The sequence below is a fragment of the Lepisma saccharinum genome, chromosome 7 (genome assembly GCF_977018435.1).
Source record: "Lepisma saccharinum chromosome 7, izLepSacc3.1, whole genome shotgun sequence".
NCBI lineage: Eukaryota > Metazoa > Arthropoda > Insecta > Zygentoma > Lepismatidae > Lepisma > Lepisma saccharinum.
The window spans coordinates 10,974,953-10,998,786 of record NC_139235.1 but is presented as its reverse complement, the minus strand read 5'-3'; the positions used below and the strand labels follow the sequence as shown (position 1 = coordinate 10,998,786).

At 37.4% G+C, this 23,834-nt stretch overlaps 1 protein-coding gene across 8 annotated transcripts in view; it reads left to right on the top strand.

Moving 5' to 3' along the window:
• The first annotated feature begins 445 nt into the window (after positions 1-445).
• The window catches only part of LOC145989729 (uncharacterized), a 102,539-nt gene continuing 79,150 nt past the window's right edge, over positions 446-23,834 (top strand). For all 8 annotated transcript variants that reach the window (XM_083124998.1, XM_083124997.1, XM_083125000.1 and 5 more), the window contains exons 1-3: positions 446-637; positions 10,699-10,754; positions 17,774-18,222. In XM_083124998.1, coding sequence (XP_082981124.1) covers positions 601-637; positions 10,699-10,754; positions 17,774-18,222 — 542 coding nt within the window. In that variant the 5' untranslated portion in view covers positions 446-600. The remainder of the gene's footprint in view (positions 638-10,698; positions 10,755-17,773; positions 18,223-23,834) is intronic.

Below are 23,834 nucleotides of genomic sequence, written 5' to 3'. Positions count from 1 at the left end.
ATTTACGCAATTATCAACGGGAAAGATGTGATATTTTATATCTCTTCCTTTAGTTTTCTGATAATAGTTTGCACAGCTTTTCATAGCATTTAGGCATGAATTCAGTTGACAAGAACATAAGAATCTCTTTTGAAAACATCCAGCAAAAGTAAATCTAACTCCCCATCATGGGCAGCGCGGAGAGAACAAAATAGGAGTTCCTCCGGAAGACGATTTTTCGAAAACTATTGGACGCATTTGAATCAATTTCGTGATAAATTGATTAGAAAGGATGAATCTTAACAGTAAAAGTTGTAACTTTTCCCCTGCTACTATGTTTTAGAAGATATTCTATGTCAAATATCTCAATATTTGCATAAAGAACCAGCTTTCTCCGTGCCCAGCTTTTCAGCGATGACGTAATGTATCCACGGACAACTGCGCATACGATCTGCGCCGCCGAACGAGCACCCCAGGAGAAAACTAAAAAGAAACAACCCAAGGAAAACAAGCGTGTGCTGATTAATTGTTGACAACAGTTGTAATCCATTTTTGTGTTATTACGTTTAACCAAATAAGTAACGAGGAAAGAGAAAAACCGGACCATAGTATGAAAACATTATGTTCGGCAATAAGGGAGAAGGAGCAAATTCTCAAGGTGAGTCGTTAAAGTATTTTTTGATTTGGTTATTTCACTTCGCTTTTCTGCCACTTCTGGCTAATTGCGAAGATGAGAATGAGTAGGGTTAGCAGACGTCCCCTTTTACCCAGACATGTCCTCTTTTTCGGTTCCTAAAAATGGTCCGGGCGTGTTTTTAGGAAATTGGGGAAATGTCCTCTTTGGGGGGGAGGGGGGGTTATAGGCAACTGCTTCAACTTCAAGGATTCGTAGTTTTTGTTTGCAATTTTATCATGCTACGAATGCAATGTTAACATGGTTCGATTTCGATTTACTTCTTTTAACACATTCTGTGGAGTTTTGGAGATTGCTTAAGATTTTGTTCAATATATGCTTTCGTAGTTAGGTTAAGCAGGCCAGGTTTGGTTCTCTTAGCATTAAAATAAAGTCCCTAAATGCATTTTACTAAGGTTCCGATTTACTTCTACATTGATTCCCGCTAGTCTACGAGGCCCAAGTTTCTTTTGTTTTATTGCGATTTCATCATGCTACCAATGCAATTTGGGGCCCAAGTTCCGGTAAATTTCTCGTATCGGACAAACGGCTGAAATTTGCTAGTTCATTTAATTTGAATATTCGTACTTACGTATTCTGCATTGAGAAACATCACAGACGTACTTAAGGTGGCATTTCACTTATTTCACGGAAATAAGTTCTATTTGCGACATATAAAGTAAGTTTCCTTCGTTTCTTTTTGCCTTCGGTAACACGCAATATGGCGGTCACAGTTTCACTACTGTACTCGGCATGCAGTGTTTCCACACTACTGCACCAAAAATGCCTACGTAGCTCCACAAACCATTGATGCATAGCTCCACGAACCATTCATACATAGCCCCATGAACCATTTCCAGTAAGGTTAGGTTAGGTAGGGTCACGTATAGGTTACAATAATTAAAAATTGGTTTCGAAAAAAATATGCATAGCCCCACACACCATTCTCGCATAGCCCCATGAACCATTGACACATAGCCCCACAAACCATTTGCGGAAACATACCTTCTTCAGTTACAAAAACACGTGTTTGGAAACACTGACCAGGATTACGTCATCACACACAGGCTACATCCACCTGGAAGTAAATGGATGCAAGAGCTTTCGTGCATCGGTCACGCATTTATATCTAAAAATAGATGATTTACCTGCAAAATTCAATGAACGGTGCGAGAAAACACTTCCCCGAACTTCCACAAGTATAAAGAAACTGCATTCGGTAAGTAATTTCTCCTGTAAATTTGAAGAAATCCGTTTGTCCGATACGAGAAATTTACCAATATTAATTTTTCTTTGTATTTATGCTAATGGAACCTAACCTAACCTCATAGGCATTCCTTGTCTAACGTCAATATTCAAGGTAGCATGATTGTTGTGCATAAAGGAAGACCATTAACGAATTGCGAAAGAAAGATGGTTCCGAATTGCTGTGTATGGACAATGACCTTGGTAAATCGCAAGGTTATTTTATAAGTTCTACACATAAATGTACAATTTTAACAAGTGATTGCCAAATATGAACTACAGATACGTCATCAGGACAACGAAATTAGTAGGTAGGCGAAATTTTATACAAATTGGAGAGTGGTCCGGTATTGTAAACTCATGATAATATATGCTTTTGTGGTTAGGTTAGGAAGGTTAGGTTTGGTTCCCTTAGCATTAAAATAAAGCCCCTAAATGCATTCTGCTAAGGTTCCGATTTACTTCTACATTCATTCCCACGCTTCTACAATATTTACTGTCACTTGTCGACAGAGAATATCTTGTCCATGAGAAGTGCGCAAGGTAATTTTCATGTTGTTTTTTCAACATTAAATAACTTTTTCGAGTCCAAACAGTGCTCATTACTTTAAGGAAGATTCAAATTTCGGGTGACAATGATTTCCAAAATTCTACGATAATTAGTCTTTGTGCTAGTAGAAATCATAAAACAATTGGAACCGTTACCCAAAATCTTAAGTAATCGCTGAAACTCCACAGCATGTGTTAACAGAAGTAAATCAAAATCTAATATGTTAAAATTGCAGGCCCAAGTTCTCTTTGTTTTATTGTGATTTCATCATGCTACGAATGTAATTTTAACACTGTTCGATTTCGATTTACGTCTGTTAACACGTACTACGGAGTTTTAGCGATTACTTAAGATTTTGTTCAATGTATGCTCTCGTAGTTCGGTTAGGCAGGCCAGATTTGGTTCTCTTAGCATTAAAATAAAGTCCCAAAATGCATTTTACTAAGGTTCCGAATTACTTCTACATTAATTCCCACTAGTTTACGATAAGTCCAGTCGCTTATCAAAGGAAAATACGGTATGAATGAAGAATATAGCGAATGTCTCTAATTATGTTAATATTTGGTATTTTAACTAAATTTGGCCTTCTAATCACAAATCTGTTGTTAAAATGCTGCGGACACGTGTAAAAATTCACGGGTAGCCACACGAACTATGCATGGGTAGTCCCACAAACTATTGATAGATAGCCCCAAAAACCATTCACGGACCCCACGGACCATTTCCTGCAAGGTTAGGTTCGGTTAGGTTAGGCAAGTATAGTTAAAATTTTGTTCAATGTATGTTTCGTAGTTAGGTTAGGCATTAAAATAAAGTCCCTAAATGCCTTCTACTAAGGTTCCAATTTACTTCTACATTAATTCCCACTAGTCTACGATAGTTACAGTTGCTTATCAAAGGAAAATACATTGTCCATTGGAAGCGCGCATGCTTGCGTAAGGTAAATTTTAAGTTTTTTTTTTTTTCAATATAACTTTTTTAAATCCAGTGACCATTACTTTAAGAAAGGTTCAAATTTCATGTGACAATAATTTCCAAAAATCTATGATAACACTGATTAACAAAAAAAAAATTTCGGCGGAAATTTTGCTATCCAACATGCGTTCTAAGACAATTGAAACATGCTGATTCAAAATATGCAAACCATTTGTTTGTAACACCCACCATTCTTGAGATATACGACATCAACCATTTATATATATTTAACATTGTATCAAGGCAAACAACTCACAGACATAGGTTTCACGAGTACTATTGAACATGGCTTTAGCTAAGAAAATTGTGCAAATGCATCACATGACACACATACTATATAGTAACATCTAGTTGAAGGTATAATACACATATAAAATACATACATATAGAAAATACTTCCTTAATTTAAGGTGTGATTGGTTTGAATTTCTTGGCTGTAGAGTTGCGTTTGTGCTGAGCATTTGCCATGTCACGATGAAGCGTCCAACAGTAGTCAGCCTACATTGCTGCACTCCATCGACACTGATAGCGTGATTCCATCACCGAGATGTCCTGATGAAAATGTTCACCATGTTCGTCGCTGACTGAACCTAGGTTCTTGAAGAAGAAGTCAAGATGTGAGTCGAGGAGATTAATTTTGAGGGACATGTTGCAACCCAGCTGTCTTCTTTACGCACTAACGCACTTCTGCACAACATTCACATAGTCAGCAGATTTATAATTTCCAAGGAAATTGGCTACGACTGAATGCCACCCATGCGTCTCTTTCAGTGCCACCCAGTAAGTCCTGGAAGTGGTTGTCAGCAATGATATTCCTTATTTGTGGACCTATGAACACACCTCCTTTCACTTTCGCATAACTCAACTCCGGAAATTTGTTGCACAGGTACCGAAAAGCATCTGAGTCATTGTCTAGTGCCTTCACGAAATTCTTCATGAGTCCCAGCTTCAAATGAAGTGGTGGCATGATAACTTTTTAATGCTCAACCAACGGCACACGAAGGACATTTTTACTTCATGACTGCATTCTATCTCTGATCGGCCAATTCTTCTTTATGTAGTGGTGCTTCCTATCTCTGCTATCCCACTCGCAGATGAAGCAGCAGTACTTCTTCGCCTTCCTTACCCAACCAAGTAAGTTGTGTGCACATGTCAAACATATCAATTGTAGTGCCCACGACTTACTACTATCTACCTTCGAATCAAAGTATAGTTCATATGCTTTCTTCAGAAACGGTCTAAAAGTCTTCCGATGGAATGGATTTCTGTTAGATAGCTGCACACGTAGCAAAACAGATCTGGTGAATTTATGCAACCTCTGGATGCCATTATCCACTGTCACTCAAAATAAAAAATAAACAAATGAAAGTATAGTAATGCGATCTCCAAAATATTTTGATGTATTACAAGGTAGAATCAAAAAGTAAGGTAACAAGTTCTTTTTCCACAGAAACCTTTATGTCGTGGTTGCCTAAACTGTGACAGGGTATACATGACACTGCACACTAACATTCCACATAGTCACCATATTTGTCTAAGCACGTGTTCCAGCGGGTGACCAATGCATCAATGCCACGAGTGAAGAAATCAGTGTCAAGGCTGTCCAACCAGGTTTTCACTGCATCCTGTGCCTCTTGCACTGTGTTGAAGCATCGTCCTCGAAGATGCTTCTTCATTGGTCCGAACAGATGGAAATCGCTGGGTGCAAGATCAGGGCTGTATGCGGGGTGTTCCAAAACCTCCCAGTGGAAACGTGTGACATGGTCACGGGTGAGCTGTGCTGTGTGAGGTCGAGCGTTGTTGTGCAACAACAATACACCCTCCCTGAGTGCTCCAGGTCGTTTCCGACGTATGGCCTCTCTCAATCTGTCCAATGTCTAGCAGTAGGTCACAGCATTGACAGTGGTACCACGTGGAAGGAATTCCAGGTGAATCACACCCAAGGTGGTCCCAAAAGATCGTGGCCATTGTTTTCCTTGCACATGTTACTGTTTTAAACTTTTTGGATGGGGGCGATGATGGATGTTTCCACATCATGGAGGAACGTTTGGATTCCGGTGTCCACAATGGCACAGGTGTCTCATCACCCGTAATGATGCGATACAGAAATGACGACCCTTCTTGTTGATAACGGATCAGGTGGTTCAGACTCATGCCCATTCGTCTGCCTTTGTCATAATCAGTGAGATTTCTTGGTACCCAATGTGCACACACTTTGCGGTAGCCAAGCGTGTTATGCACAATACTGTGCACAGAACCATACGAAATGTTCAGTGCATCTGCAATGTGTGACAGTGTGATTCGCCTATCCTCCCTAATCATTCCCTCCACCTGACAAATGTTCTGGTCGGTAGCTGAAGTTGACGGTCTGCCACTTCGCTGATCATCATTAATGTCAGTCCTACCATTTTCAAACTCCTTACACCAACACCACACTTGTTTCCTGGATAACACGTTGTTTCCATACATCTCCACAAGTTCCCGATGGATCTCGGCTGGTTTCTTCCCCTTCGCATGCAAAAACCTGATCACACTTCGCACTTCCACATTTGACCATGTTTCCAGTAACCCTGCCATCTTCGAACTGCGATTCTCTGCAACTGTGTCACCGTGCTGCTCTCTAGCGGTCACCAGGGATACTATCCACCAATACCTACAACACACAAAAAAAAAAACAGTTACTAGCATATCGTTGTACATTTTCAGGGCACTTGTTACCTTACTTTTTGATTCTACCTTGTACATTAAGTATAACTGTTTTCACAAAAGACGAAAAAAATTTCGGTGTTGCACGAAATATAACTAAAAACGACGAAATTTTTTTGGGGAACGGTATTCCATGAAAAATAAAATTTTGTCGATATCTTCAAAATCTGACGTGATAGAGCAAAACGGTTTTCAGATTTGAAATCAGCATGAAAAACTGCATTAGAAAATGTAAACATCATGTCAGATATCTACAGCTTGTTTATCAGTGTAATTAGTCTTTCTGCTAGGAAAATTTGAAAAACATCATAAAATAATCGGAATGGTTAACCCAACAATAGATGAACAAGGTTGTTTCATAATCAAGAAATATACATTTTCTGCTGTGTGACTGCAGCTTGAAAGGTGTCAGGTGGCACACAAATGACACTGCAAACACATGCACATTTGTGTCCTATAGCACTTTTCTTTCACAGTGTTTTAAAATGAAATGTTGGTGTTTGCACACACACATAAACATTACAATTCCAACATCTTTAAACCTACCATTCCTAACCTAACAAGAATTCAAAAGTAATATCAGCCCTGCAATGAAGCTCAGGTAAGAAACTCCCCTGTACAAATGATGACCACCGCTCACCCAGTAGAATTGAAACCTTCTACCAGGTGATTTCCAATACATTTCCCATTTTTCTGCAAAAGCATGATGCAGCAAACCAATAACATTTCATAAAGAACACTCCAAATAGTAATGCATAATACATAATTTCTCAAATGGACTTGGACCTTGTAAAGGTAACAGTTTCAAATTATCATAAATTTTATAGGAAATTTTGTTGAGTACCGAAAATGGTTCTGGACATTACAGCAGCAGTCTGTATCCAAGTTGACAGTAAACAAATGGCTGCTTACAAAGAAATATATATACTGTAACTGCCCAGGATTTTCGAAGTTGGTGTTGGGAGTTAGTTATATATAGCTACTAATTTTTTTCATGCCATTGGTAGTATATGGAAGGGGAAAAATATGCAGTTAGTAATTAATAATGTAATTGTAAATTATGTGCAATATAATTTGCCTACCATTTCTTTTGCCATTGGGTGTACTTATAGAGTCAATTTTCTCTACTAAAATCTGTTACAGTTTGGTCCATAAAAAATATTCCCACCCAAAGGTTTTATTGAAAGCACATGAGAATGAAAACTAACCTAATTTAACCAATGATTTTGAAGTTTACTAACAGAGAACTAACTAAATTTTCTTGTATGTACACATTGCTTGCATTGTATAATTATTTTGTTGTAGATTTTCCTTCATTACATAGAATCTCCAATTGTTAATTAGCTAGGTGTGGATATCATACTCTACATCAGATATGTAGATGATGCGCTAATTATTGCTAAAAATGAGAACACCATTATGGACGTATTTGAATTGTTAAATGAATCACATCGTCGCATAAAATTCACTTGCGAACCCATGAATAACAATGTAATTTCTTTCCTTGATCTGAAAATTAAGACAACTGACACAACAATTCAAACATTAGTCCATAGGAAAAAATGAACACTGGAAAAATACATCCATGCTAATTCAGAACATTCTCGTATAACAATGAATAATATATTTTCATTTTTTTTCCTGAGAGCACGTAGACTTATGTTCTAATAATAAGGATATCAAAAATGAAGAAGAAAGGCTTTTTATAGCAAAAGAAAATTGCTTTCACACCAACAGAATAAACCAAATCAAAAAACAAATTGCAAGAAAACTAAAGGAAAAGAGAAATATAGACAAAGACAAAAAATCTGTTGAAAATAAATTTGTGTGCATTCCATTCCACAAGGGATTCTCACATAAAATTGCCAAAATTTATAGAAGATTTAATTTCAAAATTGTTTTTAGATCTATTTTCCTGTAGTTTACGGTTATTACAAGCATAAGAAAACAGTTTTTCTTTGTGAGGTTTCAGGAGAACACACGCTCCTTTCATCAGACATTTATTTTCATTTTGACTGAAGATACAGTTATAACAATGGTTAGTAATTTTTTAAACAAAAATAATCCCTTATATAATGGGTGTTGTCAATGTTACATTGTTGTAATATAGCAACTTAACTGTGAAAAAAGCAGTCTGTTTTATTTCAGATTTTTTTAAAATTATGAATCCCAAATATCATCAGGTAATTCAAATTCATAATTGTTTTCACAAAGTCTCTTGATGTTTTCTGTTACACACTAACAGAATAAACCAAATCAAAAAACAAGTTGCAAGAAAACTAAAGGAAAAGAGAAATACAGACAAAGATTAAAAATCTGTTGAAAATAAATTTGTGTGCATTCCATTCCACAAGGGATTCTCACATAAAATTGCAAACTTTTTTAGAAGTTTTAATTTCAAAATTGTTTTTAAATCACCAAGAAGTTTGGAATGTACATTTAATGAATTCAAAATGAGAAACTCTCTACCAGATGTGGAAACCACAGGAATATATAATATAAGTTGTTCATGTTCAAATGATTATGTGGGACAAACAGCAAGGAAAATGGCAATAAGATGGCACGAACACGATTTGGACATTATAAATCTAAACCCAAGAACAGGTTTTTCAACTCATATCATCGAAGAGAAGCATTTGATTAAAAAGAGAATGGTTTTAAAAAGATTGACGGGAAACATAGACTTGAATGTCTGGGAAGCTTCGTTCATTGCAGAAGAACAGTGGAATGAATTAAATAATAAAAATTGTAACATGGATCCAGTGTGGAGTTTTCTTTTTCACAAATGGAGTAAGCCACCATCTTTAAAATTTAATGTAACAGAAAACATCAAGAAACTTTGCGAAAACAATGATGACTTTGAATTACCTGATGATATTTGGGATTCATAATTTTAAATAAGAAATAATGTGATCAATTTTTTTTTATCTGAAATAAAAATAAAACAGACTGCTTCTTTTCACAGTTAGGTTGCTATATTACAACAATGTAACATTGACAACATCCATTATATAATGGATTCTTTTTTATAAAAAATTGCTAACCATTGTTATAACTGTATCTTTAGTCAAAATATAAATAAATGTCTGATGAAGGGAGCGTGTGTTCTCCTGAAATGTCACAACGAAAAACGGTTTTCTTATGCTTGTAATAACCCTAAACTGCAAGAAAATACTATAACTATACTGTGTCTTGGGAATCGTGCAGCAAGACCATGCTGTAGTGAAGGGGAGAAAGCGAGTGCAGAGCAAAGCAGTGCACGCTGATGCAAACGGATGGTAGCTGCAGCCACATTTCCCCCTCCATGCCCTTGCTTCCACTCTCATACGTTTATTAGTCAAGTCAGTACTTGTCCAGATGCATGTACACATGGAAGAAAATTACTCTGAGGTGTTTAAATAAAATTGTTTAGCTGAAATAGAAAGAAGCACAACCATCTACAACGTATACGTAATAAAATACAATTCAGTTCTTGTGTATGTATGATGTAATTCACATCGATTATTTGTGTGAAAGGTTGTCAATTACAGACATTCTTATATACAGTCACCAGTTAATTGATACTTGTTTCTAAAATAAATAATATTGGCGATCCTATGACATTGAAACAGCTTTACATTGAAATATCTGAAGAAATAAATAAATTTTGCAAGTGGGGATATTTTTTTGGACCAAACTGTATTATACCTAGAACGGCAATGTTCCCTGTGATAAATGTATGAAAATTGAACCATATTATGATGAGATTGTGAGATGTACAGGTGTGTGGGATCCCGAAATTCCTGTCCCGATCCCAACTTTGGAAAATGATTTCCTGACTTTTTGGGGTCTCAAACAGTCAGGAAATTTCAAGTACAGTAGAGCGTCGATTATCCGAAGTAATTGGGGGACATGGGTGTTCGGAAAACTGGTTTGTTCGGATAATCGAACTGTACATGTTTATTTGCCAAAAAGAAGTACTGTACAGTAAATTTATTCATAAAAACAGGCATCTCTTTAAGTATTACAAAGTAACGTACAAAGGCAACTTTAGTAGGAATATATAGTATGTGGTACAGTTTATTAAACAAAAATATGTACATATTACATACGCATGGATGATGGACGGTAGGGTGGGAGAGTAACAGGTGCGAGCGAGTACACAATTCGGTTAAGCGGTCGTTCGGTTGACCGACGTTCGGATAATCGACGCTCTACTGTAGTTATTTTAAAAGTGGTCAATTCTAGAAGTTTCCTGCAATGTAAGAGTCTGACATTTCTTTGAAGTTGTTAGTTTTTATTCCAGAAGTGCAGAAAATAATCACTTAAGGGAAAATGCTGTCAGGCATTCGAGATTTCCACAGCATCGGGAATTTTTTAACATTTCCCATCCCGGAAATTTCCAGACTGGTCAGGAAATTCCAAATTTTTCCCATACCGATCAAATGTGCCGAAGGTAAAAGTTTTGACATTTGAAAATATATAAGTGATATACAATGAAAAAGATTTTTATCATATATTTTTTTATATTGCATTTTACTATTATTAGTGTTTGTGCATTTAATTCACATTTTCCTTGTGTTTCTCACAGATGATCGGGGAGCAGAAGTTGCAGAAGACCCAGGAAATTCTTCTCTTTTGCGAAGGGTATGAACATTTTTTTTTCTTCTTTCTACCTTAATAACAGTGGATATTTAAGTGAGGAGGTCATCTATTGGCTGTCTGGAGGTATGAAACTTCACTATTCACAGTCATGATATCAAAGTATGGCCATTTCTCCATGGATTTGTCAAGCAATTATATTTATATACTACTTACTATTTCTGTTTTGGTAGAAATTGAGGTTGACTACCAAACTTCTGGCATACTGCGCCATTGCTCTACGAACTGAGTTACCCAACCAGCCATAATTTTTTTTAAATGTCTACTTAGTACATGCCAAATCAGGAGGTAACATACTGTTCCACACTTGGATACACTATGCAGTGCAACAAAGAGACACGTACAGTACACACCTACATGCATAGAGTAATGCATAAAATGCAAGTGTACAGTCCATGAGACCAAGATATGATATAGATGACATATCGTCGGTCCAATGACATAACGACTTATCTCATTTTTTCCAACTTTTCAGGAGAAGCAAAAAACGTTTTCGCACACACTTTCGTAGATGTTTGTGAGAAAACTATTTACCCCATAACAAATTTTGTTTTATCATTAAATTGTATTATGTTTCTGCTGTAAAATAGTGTGGTTGAATGTTACATGTGTTGCGTTACGTGCTTGAAATTTCATAATTTCTTGACATACGTCGGTATGTCAGATCAAAATAATTACTCACACAGAAATATCTTTGAGATACGCCATGCAAATTAGTATCAAGTTACAGCTTCATGATTTGAGAAATTTTCTTTTTTAGTCAAAATGTGAGCAAAACTATATAATATTTATAATTTTATTGTTCATGACGCTTTTTTTTTCAAAGTGAATGTTTTTTTTATTTTGAAGTTCTTTAGATTTACATGCTTTAAGTGCGTGTACAAATTACAAAACTCTTCACCACAAGTACAATTAAAAAGCTATACATGCAAAATTACTACATAACAATAGTACAACATTAGGAGATAATTTGACTACATTACATAAACATCAATAAAACATTTTTGTGGAATAGAATGGAGAACAGATTCAGTGATTCAAATTTGCGTAAAAGTTTTTGCAGTCACTGTCTAGAACAACGGGAAAAGGACCTTCACACATTGACAATAAATCTGCATATTTCTCTTGCGCTATTTTCACAGATTCTTTGTTCAATGGAGGTGGCATTCTCGCAGCTACGTATATCTTTAGTATTATATCTCTTTACTACGATTTTTGCGGTATTCTCTTGCAGTAAACTTGTTTTTATGTAGATAGTATCTGGGTTCTTGCTCTGCAATCGTAGTTCACGAATATCTTTCCAACTGAACTTAATACCATCATCGGTCTTCTTAAGCTGGAAAAGCCTCAGATCTTCAGCAATTGCCTTAAAATTCAGAAAATCTTCCATCTGCATTCTGTGGACGATGTAAGGATGGTTTCTTCGGGCCAGTTTTATGATAGGTGCAAGCTGAGAAGGGACAAATATCTCTCCAACTTTCTGTAACTATCTGGAGATTGCACTGTGCGCAGAGTCTCCCTCGTTTTGCCCATGATGAGGCTCAAAAAAATCTGAGCACAATTTATTTTATATTCTCTGCTTTTAGCATTACATGCATAAGCGCAGCCACCACAATCCTATTCTTGTTTTGGCCAACACAACTGTCAGAATATAAATGAACTGTGTTCTTCTTTTCTCGGTCCACTTTCATTAGATACTGGTAAATACACGTTGCTATTTCACATGATCCACGCTTGCTGATTCCTTCATGCCACAAGAAACAATGACAATTTTTCGTGTTCAGTTCATAGACAGTGAAGCTGTAGTTAGCCAGACGTCTATTGTAGTACACGGATGAGTGGTTCGACATAGGCAAGTGAATAACTTGTTGCAGATCAAAAACAGCAGAACAGGTCGCTGTAGTCTTACTTATTGCTTTCAATTCTCTCACTTTACTTTTCTCTGCAACGTGCTGCTTAAATTTATCTTCTAGCTTCATACTTCATACTCAGATTTTTCTTCCCTCCTTTTCTAGAAGCTCTAGTCGAGCCTTCTTTTGGTGATCCGTCGACATCATAACTTTCAGGATTTGTTGCAATGTGGTCTCTAGTGATGGTATTGCTATCACATACTAAAGAATTGTTATCCTGCACTTTGTTTACCACACATTTTGAATTGTCAATAACGCCCCTTTCTTGTGTAATGTACAGTCATTATCTTTGAACGAAATAATCCCAGCAAAGCAGGATGTGACATCTGGAACACGAGGAGAAGACCTCATCCTTGCATCCTCTTGCTTCACAATGTTGCGATTTTCCTGGCAAATAATCTGGATCATCCGGGTCACTGACATCTTAAAGAAATTCACTTTCGGCATCAAAGTCACTCTCGTCCTGTTCTTGTGTAGGGGATGATACATCGTCCTTCTTCTTCAGCAGATAAGGCAGAGGTACATCTTCGTCAGATGATACGGCAGATTCTTCATTCAATGTTTCTATGACAGTCCCTTTGTACCACTTCCTTTCTGAAGGCCAGTAAAAGTTTACAGATATCCCGGCTTTGATGTTATTTTTCCTCTTTTCGATCACGTGTAGTTCTCTTGATGGAACAATATTTCTTGAGCTATCTTCCCAGAGCACTAAGGCGTCCATCTTATTCCTACGGTTGCTGATCTCAAAATGATCGGGACAAGTTGAAAGCTTTGAGAGTATTTTGACAACGTTGCATATTGCCTAACAGAGTTTACAAACAATGCTTAATATACAGCTTTGATCCTTCTTTGAAAAACCGTGCCGCTAATGTTAAATTGTGCTATTTCCGACATCAACAAAATGTATCTAATAATTCATTTTACCTCTTTCTTTCATTATACTTTGTTAGACCGTTTAGCTATTCTTAAGATTGTAACCGCTGATTTGTAAACACTGAATATACATTTCTGCATTGCTTTATTTTCCTCTTTGTGAGTGTATTGGCCCCAATTGTTGCATTTTTCTGCTGTAAGCAAAAAGAGATACGCCAACCTGCGAAACAGTTTAGGATTTACTTTATCTGACATAACGACGGAACTCAAGATACGCCGCTATGTCATACCAAATTTTTTAACAAATTGAGATACGCAAAATCAAAAAATATTCATAACTTCCTTATTAATTGGATTTGAGTTACGCCGATTTGCCAGGTGATGCAGGACACCAGTATGATCACAACGATATTAATAACTCAATTTTTTAAAAAAAATGAGATACGTCGTTATGTCATTGGACCGACGATATGTGTGTGTACAATTTTGCCATGTTGAAAAGTTGACAACTCTTTCTGGCATGAGATGAAGTGTCTGCTTCAATGCATTTTTCACTCCAATGAAGCTTTGTGAAAAGTATTAAAGTTTCAAGTTAACTATAATATAGGGTGCCCCTCGCAAATAACCAAAATACAGAATACTTGATTCTGTCACAGGGGCATGTGCACTCCTCAAGAATGTGAAGATTCACATCCCAGTGAACATACAAAGTTCAAGCAACATAAAATAGAAAAATCAAACAAATTAAATAATAATAAAAGTAATAAGGTTGTATGTTCCCTACACCTCCAAAATACAGGGTGCGGCAACGTAACTTCCTTCTTTGAAATGCTCGCCATGCAGCCTGTAGAGGTTGTAGCGAGGCGGGAGTGGTCTCATTTGATAGGCGCGAGTCTAAAGTTTCGTTTACATCCCAGTCAGTCACCATCATGCGTTGGAACAGTGAGGAGCGGGCATTTGCCGCCGAGGCCTACTTTACGAACGGATGTTCTGTTATTGCATCCCAGTGCACCTTCCGAAAGTGCTTTCATGTAGCCCCGTTGGGCTGTGTCCCGGATGGGAAATCAATTGTTACCTGGGTCACTACGTTCAGACAAACCGCAACAAGACTAAGAACAGGAGCCGCTCGGCCCATCCGATCACGTGAGAACATTGAGGCAGTGAGAGCTTCAATCTTGCGATCACCACTGCGTTCTGCTGCAAACATGCGTCTGCCCTTGCACTTTCCGATCGTTCAGTGCGGCGCATTCTGCACGATGACCTTCATTATCATCCCTATAAGTTGGCGATTGCGCAGGAACTCTCCAAATGCAACTTCACTTCTCGGCGGGACACATGTGAGGCATTTCCCGAAAACGTTCCAGAGGATGCGATTGTGTTTTTCAGTGATGAAGCCCATTTTCACCTTAGTGGATACGTCAACAAGCAGAACATGCGCTACTGGGCTGACACCAATCCCGAGAATTGCATCAACAGCCTTTGCATTCACCTAAAGTCACAGTGTGGTGTGCAATTTCCTCCGCTGCGATTGTTGGTCCCTGATTTTTTGAAGAAAATGAGGTCACAGTGACAGTGAATTCAGACTGGTATGTGAATATGTTGGAGGAATTTGTCTTTTCCACAACTGGATGAATTGGGTTTAGGGGACATTTGGTTCCAACAGGACGGAACAATGGCCCACACTGTAAGGTCATCGATGGCTGTTTTGCGGGAACACTTCCCGGACCGCCTCATCTCGATCAGGGGCGATTTGGAGTGGCCAGCCTGCTCCCCCAATTTAGACCCTTGCAATTTTTTAATTTTTTTAAAAAAAAATTCCACATTTATGTTACCCGTCCAAGGACCCTCCAAGACCTGAAGACCAACATCCGTCAAGAAATTGCCAACATTCCCTCTGATATGCTGGTTCAGGTCATAAAGAATGCCAGAAATCGGCTTCTTCAGTGTATGGACAATGGGGGGCATCACCTCGCTGATATGATTTTCAAAACTGTGTGAAACATAACTTTAGATATGTACCTACAGTGTAAAAAAAAACATTAAACAATTCTAATTCATCACACGGGTTTTATTGCGTTCTGAAATAAGGAAGTTATGTTGCCGCACCCTTTATAAGAGAGTATAGTACTTCATGAAACTTTTTTTGGAAACCTTGTTCTGAAGAATATGCTTTGCGTAACTACAAAATGTGTTCTTGCTAAACAAGCTGCATGGCAAGAAAACATTATGTTTTGTGTGTGTTTGTATGCTAGCTTAGAGCAGTATAACACATGATATGTCCTTTCTTCAAAGAAAACATCCTGGTTTCGGTTCCCGGTGGATTCACATAGAGGTTCGGATCCCACTTTAAACTGTAGGTCCAGTCCTGATTAGCCTTACTGTGTATAAAGTGGATTTAAAACAACAAAACCCAAAGAAAACAGTCTAGATCCACCTATGCTATGTTCTGTAAATATATGATCTTGGTAATGGCTAGTAGTGTACGCAGGATTTCATCAAGGGTGGTTATTTCGAAAACTTTCTACAAATTCACATTGCCATTGTTTTATTATACTTTAATTCATGAAAAATAATCTTAATTAATTAATAATACTTACAATTAATTAATTAGTTTAATTACTACTAACAATACTACTAATGCAGCTGCTGTTACTACTTTATCACTACTATTATTAAGTAGTAGAGATCTACATAAATGTATTTATGAAAGCAATAGAACAAAATGACATTTTCTTTGTTCCTTTGTTACGAAATAATTGTCTAGCCAACGACTCAACAGTTATTTGTATATTGTAGGTGAGACATTTTAAGTGTGAAGAAAATCCATAAAAACAAGCAAATATATTAAATTTATTGAAATAATCAAAATATGAATTTCATTTTAAAGGAGTCACGGTTGTCTAGTCTGACAACCTCGTGTGAGATCCGGGTTCGATTCCCAGAATTGGTTGGAATTTATCCAGCCTTGTCTCCACACCCAGCTCATATCAATGGGTAACTGAGATCAACCCTGTGGGGTAAAGGCTGCCGGAGCATGGTGCTGATCACCACCTGCAAAATGGCCGAGATTGAGAATGTGTGGGGCCCACCATACTACTACGTGTGCCTTCATGGCACAATGCTGTATGCACAGGGAAATTTACATTACCTTTACCTATGGAACTCACCCAGGATGATGATGAAACGCGAGAATACATGTTGCTAAATTCCACTGAGTCTTATGTTTTCGTTCAAAAGTAAGTTTATACACATTGCAACACATTTATCACTTCAAGGTGATTCACAAAACACTTCTTCAACATTATTTAATGATGTGGATGGAGACTCACCATCACTTGAGAGTTCACAAGGGGATGCGAAATCAGTACCAGGAAAAACGTTGGCAATAAGGTCGGCATGCTGTAACAAAGCAAGGAATTTTCACAATTCTCGTGAGAGTCATTGCACTACTTTTTGCAAAACAATTGCAAAATTGAACTTTGCTGCCGCTTAGATTGTGTTTGGAATGTTGTGCTTTTCTCCATGCTGCATGGGAATAATAATTCAAATTATTAGTATTATTACTATTATTTCTGTCATAGATCTTTGACTGTGATAAATTAGCCATTTTTATTTTTTTCTACAGCATTTTCCATAATATTTCAAAAGCTGAAGGGAGGGTTTAAACCCGGTAACCCCCCTGTGTATGCATCTGGTAATGACAGTACAGAATGGAGTCCTTTGTTTCCATTTTGCAAACTTCTTAATTGCATAATCAGGAACTGCGATCATATCAAATTTTGGGAAACTTTGCATCTTATGTAACCAGTACCTGATGGTGCAAAGAAAATTGCAAAATGTTTGATACAAAGTGTTTTAATCTCTGTACTCTGTATAACACATTTATGTGTAAATAAGTCAAAATATCCCATTGCATTCTCTGATTAATTATAAAATTATAATAGGAGATTTTTTATTTTGTTCCATTTAAATATTTTCAATGGATTAGGGCCTCCCCGATGGCACAGTGGTAGCCTTGTGGCCTTGTAATCAAGGGGTCCCGGGTTCGATAGTGGTTTGGATCCCACTTTAAACTGTAGGTCCAGTCCCGATTAGCCTTACTGTGCATAAAGTGGACTTAAAACACAAAATCAATCAATCAATGGATTAATTAGGGAAGTAATTATTTTGTGCAGAAATATTAGGCTTCTTCCAATGTCAGTTTCTTTTTCTTATTTTCAGATTTTAATGGGGACATTTAGTCAGCGTCTGGGTCTTAAAGAGAATCAAACTCAATCTCAAGACGAAATTGAATTTGTGCCAGTAAAATGTTCAGTCACAGCCAAGAAGGAGTTTTTGGCCGAGGACTGTGGAAATCTCGTGCCAACGTACGATGTGAAGCCTTGTCCTGTGAAATCCGAAGTCAGTTTTTGTGAAAGTGTAAAAGATAGTGTGGTGCATGACAGAAAATCCAAATGTGATCTTTTGGAAGACACAAAAGATGACATTTCCTTGACGTTGAATTGTGATGAAACTTTAAAGATTGACGAGGAGGAATTTTGTGGTGAATTACTTGACGAGACTGAAGTTGAAAATTGTGATATAATAGAAACTGAAGACAATTGTGTAGGTGCAGGCATCACGGAGGTTGCCACGGAAGCATCACCTTTAGTGCCTTCTTCGATTTCAAGGTTAGTATACAGGGCATTTGATTAGTCCCTTTGGGATATTGGAATTCGGTAACTCAGGGGTCATTTCGCCAACAGGGATGAGAGCATGTCAGTGAACAAAATAGTAAATATCGAAGTTTTTAATCTACCTTACAAATTTTCGTTATGCTCTCCCTTGGTGACTCAACAGATGTCGATCCTGTAATCTTGCTCTTAGTTTGTTCATTTTTGCAACACACAAACAGCCACTTTCCTCAAATTTTATCTTCCAGTATCTTATTGTTTTGTCCGTTGGTGGTTCTGTACAATACATGATTCATAAAACCACGTTGTACTGTAACAATTTACTCGATTTAGCAAATTGCAGGACACAAAAAGGTTTCTCTTCACCTTAAAATGTTATGTTTGCACACTACTGCCTCCTAGTGGAGAAAATTGTAAATAAGCCATGGCATATATCACAAAATAAAAGTTGTACATTTCCCCCTACTTGTTGGCATGGGTTTGCTACTGCATGACCAAACTTCAAAATCCCGGAGGGACATTTTGTATTTTGAAACTGAATACAGTTGATCCTGGATTTGGCATTTTCAATGACTTGTGGCTGAAAAATATAAAATCTATGGTCCACTGTATTATTGTAATGACAATATAGCATGCACCATTTTGTTATTTATCACACTGCTTCTTTCAAGAATATAAGTGGATATTAGGTGACATATAAGGAATATATTAAAGTTTACAATCTGGGTTGGGGGAATACCCACCTGTAAATTAACACTTGATACCTTGCAGAGATATAACATGTTGCGGTCGGGTAGTTGCACCGTTTTCTGATGGTATGTAAGGTTTTCCAGCATTTGACGCAATTTTGACTTTTAGAACATACTGTAGCTCTGAGAATATTCTGGAGATTTATGGTTGAAATGGTTGAAGTTTAAAGCCTGTCATTAGTAATTTTAGTGTTGTCTTGGTTATATGATGTAATTGGAGGTGAGGGAAAACTTGAACATTTACATTTTACAGTTTTTTAAGAAATAATTTTAACAATGTGACACTTCTTTCTTTTCATTCGAGAATGGAAATTGTTTTGAAAGAAAGTCCTTCCTTGGACACAAATGACACCCACACTCGGTTATTTCATGGACAAGAGTTAGAGATAGAAGGTTTAGGGATTGTGACCTAGAGAGTGACAATGACTGTTTGAATACTTGGAAGTTTCTGCCTTTGTCACTGGAGCTCTGTTCACTGACTTGCACATATTGCTTCTTCTTAGGGATGTGCCGAAGCCGATTACAGATGTATGAAAATCGGTCGAAATTGACACATCGGCAACGGTATCGGAATCGGCAAAAATCTGATATTTAAACCGGTACAGATTATACTAGAGTTTTTACCTTCTAATAAGTTTTATATTCTAGTTTTGTAAGATTTATTGAAAATTTGGTTATGATTCGTCATTATTGTAGAGTTTTTGTAATAAAATTATTGCAAACTCATTCAGAGGATCAACCTAACTATAAATCGGAAATAAAACAGTACATTGCTGAACCAGGATCTGCTGTTGTATTGGAAATTCAAAAATGAATATTCAAACCTGAAGCAAGTCCTGAGAAAATACTTGGGCATACCTGCTGCACCAGTATTCACTGATTGAGTGTTCGGTGTTGCTGAACAGATTTGAGATAAGAGAAGAAGTAGGTTACTTCCTGAAGTGCTTCCAAATCTCGTGTTTCTGAAGTTGAATCTGGCAGAACAGGAATTAATTTAGCATTTCAAAGAACTGCTTGTGTACTAATGTTTAATCTCTTGAGAATCCATGTTCTTCTTAAAGGTTCACATAACATTTTGTAGATGCAAATGTACATTCGCATCTCTTGAGAATATATATGCATATACATATGATATGCAATAGAAATGTACATAGCAAATTTATTTTTGTCACGCTGAAAATAACATCCCATTTCTGTTGAATAATCTTATGTATCGGAATCGGTTAAATATCGGCATCGGTATCGGTTCCAAAAATTATCGGTGAGTACATCGGCATCGGTAAATTTTAAGCTTCGTCACATCCCTACTTCTTCTGAAAGCAATGGGTCACATTTAGGTCTCTTAGGATCAAGCCCATAAATGTTTTAAATACCTGATTACATAATATCTGACCTCAAGCATTAAACCCCCTTCATACTTCGCATGAAAATCCGTGAAAATTTGAGTCAGAGTCTGACCTAAATACAAAACACCTACTCACATAAGCTACATTTCAAAACATAATTTCTTTGGTAAACGATACTTAGTGAACCTTTTAAATGTACTATTTAGTTTATCCAAGTTTCGAACTTACTCGCACAATTGTTTTCCGTATTCTAAAGTACTTCCTAGTACTCCCATATAACTTGTGAAAAATCATTAAACATTCGGAACCGTTACCCAGGATCGGTGTTCTGTTTTTGACACCCAAGGATCTCGGTGAAAAGGTACTTCGGGCCTTCTTATTTCAAAACCACCTTTCTTTCTACATGGAATCGATTTTTTTTGCATTGCTTACTGGAAATTCAACAGAGATGCTGATTTAGTGTGACACTTCAGTTTTGTCTGTGTGTTTGATTCAGCTGCATGCTTTTCCTGGGTTCTCTCTGAGAACAAGTAAGTACAAGATTCGTAGGTAACCTCTCAGGTAAGGATTTTAGTTAAGGCAATTATTCTCTGTGTACATTGAAGGATGCAAAAGAGCCATGTGTTCCCATGCATTGGAGTCAATCTTAATTAATTATTCATTCCCATTGTCACAAAGGGTTATTGAAGGGGGAGCTTACATTGGATATGGATTCAGAGGGGTGTTGTAAAGATTACATACCTCTTGGAATTAGCACAGTGATATACAAGCTTGTCTTTGAACTGAGCCAACCTCTGTGGTGGAGTGGCTATCACAGCATGCTACTATGCCAGCAGTCCCAGGATCAACTCCTGGCCTCTGCATTGGTATTATTTCATCATATCAGTACTCACCTTCATTGTCACAGTTAGCCAAAAGTGGTGGAAAAGTCAAATCTTTGACCTGTAATAGAAGGTGAAAAATGTTCATCATAACTTGTTTAAGGGCAACAATTTTCTCAGCTTCAGTGTTGTTTGATGAACTAACAAGTCTTTTAATTCATTGCTGCAGAACAGTGAATTCGAGAGGACTTGGTATGTTCTCTAAACACTGAGAGGCATTTGTTCTTTCATCCAAGGCAGTTTGACATCTACCTCCTGAAAGGATGGATGGGAAGTTTATGAATTGACAAACATGCCCCTGTCATGGGGATTTCAGATATCTATGGCAGCCTCAAGTTTGTCATTATCGGCAACTACAAGAGACCCATTAGGTATGTAGGCAAGTCCAACCAGGTGACATGTTCATACACATTGTACAAGTGATCGCAGAAATTGTCTGCAAAACTTTTTTTTTACTTACTTATGTAGCAGTGGGGGTTTTCAGGGGGGTGAGGGGGAATTCCCCCCTCTGGATACTTATGTCCCCCTCTCTGCTTGATAAATTTTATCCCTGGAGGGAATGATATTGGGGGGGGACAACAAATTATTGGCAATTTAGTTACTTTTCCCCACTTTGCCATTGAATTGCAACACTTTTCACTCAGACAATTGAAATTCCATTTGACGAACGCAGGTGTAGCCTCCAGCACTGCTCTATTCCTGGAACTGTCAAAAAAGTGGCCAGGCTTGAAGACCACCTCCCCTCTTCCCTTTTCCTTGTCCACGGAATTTGGCAGAAAAATGCCACCACAATGAATGTGAAAGCTACAAATGAGTTTTCACGTAACTCGAACTTGTCACCACAGAACATCTGTAACAGTTGGGCTGAAAAGTTCGTAGGCTAACATAGTAAAAAATATTTTTTTGACAAAATTCGATTTTATTATTCAATATAGTTGCCTTCGAGGGCGATACAACGATTATAGCGGTCATACAATTTTTCGATGCCATTTTTATAGTACGATTTCTCTTTAGCCTCAAAATAGGCCTCAGTTTCGGAGATTACCTATTCATCAGTGCTAAATTTCTTTCCAGCGAGCATTCTTTTAAGGTCTGCAAACAGGAAAAAGTCACTGGGGGCCAGATCTGGAGAATATGGTGGATGGGGAAGCAATTCGTAGTCTTAATTCATATAATTTTGCCATCGTTTTCATTGATTTGTGACACGGTGCATTGTCTTGATGAAACAGCACTTTTTTCTTCTTCAAATGGGGTCGTTTTTTCGTGATTTCATTCTTTAAACGCTCCAACAACGCTATGCAATAATCGCTGTTGATGGTCTGGCCCTTTTTGAGGTAATCGATGAATATAATACCATGCGCATCCCAGAATACTGATGCCATAACCTTGCCAGCCAACTGTTGCATCTTTCCACGCTTTGGATTCGGTTCATCACGTGCAGTCCACTCGGCTGACTGTCGATTGGACTCTGGAGTGTAGTTATGGAGCCATGTTTCATCCATTGTAATATATCGACGGAAAAATTTGTGTTTATTACGGTTGAATATCGCTAAACATTGCTCCGAATCATCAAAACGTTGTTGCTTTTGATCGATTGTGAGCACGTGCGGCACCCATTTTGCACACAGCTTTCGCATGTTCAAATATTCATGCACAATATGTCCAACACGTTCCTTTGATATTTTTAAAGTCTCAGCTATCTCGATCAACTTCACTTTACGATCATTTAAAATTATTTTGTGGACTTTTTTTATGTTTTCGTCGGTAACAGCCTCTTTGGGGCATCCACTGCGTGCATCGTCTTCGATGCTCATTTCGCCTCGTTTAAATTTAGCAAACCACTTCTCAACGGTTGATTTTCCTGGTGCAGAGTCCGAATAATGTTTATCAAGCCAAGCCTTGGCTTCAACAGTAATTTTTTTCGCCAAAAAGCAATGCTTTATTAACACACGAAATTCTTTTTTATCCATTTTTTCACAATAACAAAAGCTGCTTCACTCACAATGCTATATCTCACGAACTAATTATCCGGCAGCTGTGAAATTTATACACGTATCTTTTGAAGGTTAGTACTAAGTAAAAATCACATGGATTTAATTCTAGTAACGCCATCTATGAGTCAGCCTACGAACTTTTCAGCCCAACTGTTATTTGTATGAGTGGAACAATAGTGCACGCAGATAGCCTACACATGAGTGTGATAGCCCATTATGAAGTCATTTTTTAAGGAATTTTTTGTATTATTATTATTTAGAACAATGAGCTAGATTTATTTGTGAAGCCAGAATGTTATTGAAAGAAGTGAGTATTACAAGTACCAGACACTGCAATATCAGGAATCTGCCTTCAAAACAAATGAAATCTGATAAAGGTGGTGCCAAGGATTATCTATTACAGGATGGGACGCTGAGCATATTCTCATTGACTTGTGGGAACTCTTTTCTAAGGCCTTATAAACCACAGACTATTCATACCCAGGACCAATAGAGCCATCTGGCGGGGGAAGATAACTACTCACTCGAACAGTGAGGAACTATCGATTAATACACATATCTATGTTTGAGCTGTATACATGGAAAGGAAATCAACTTTTTTCATTGGAATGTAATAAATTTAAAAAAGGAATAATTAAA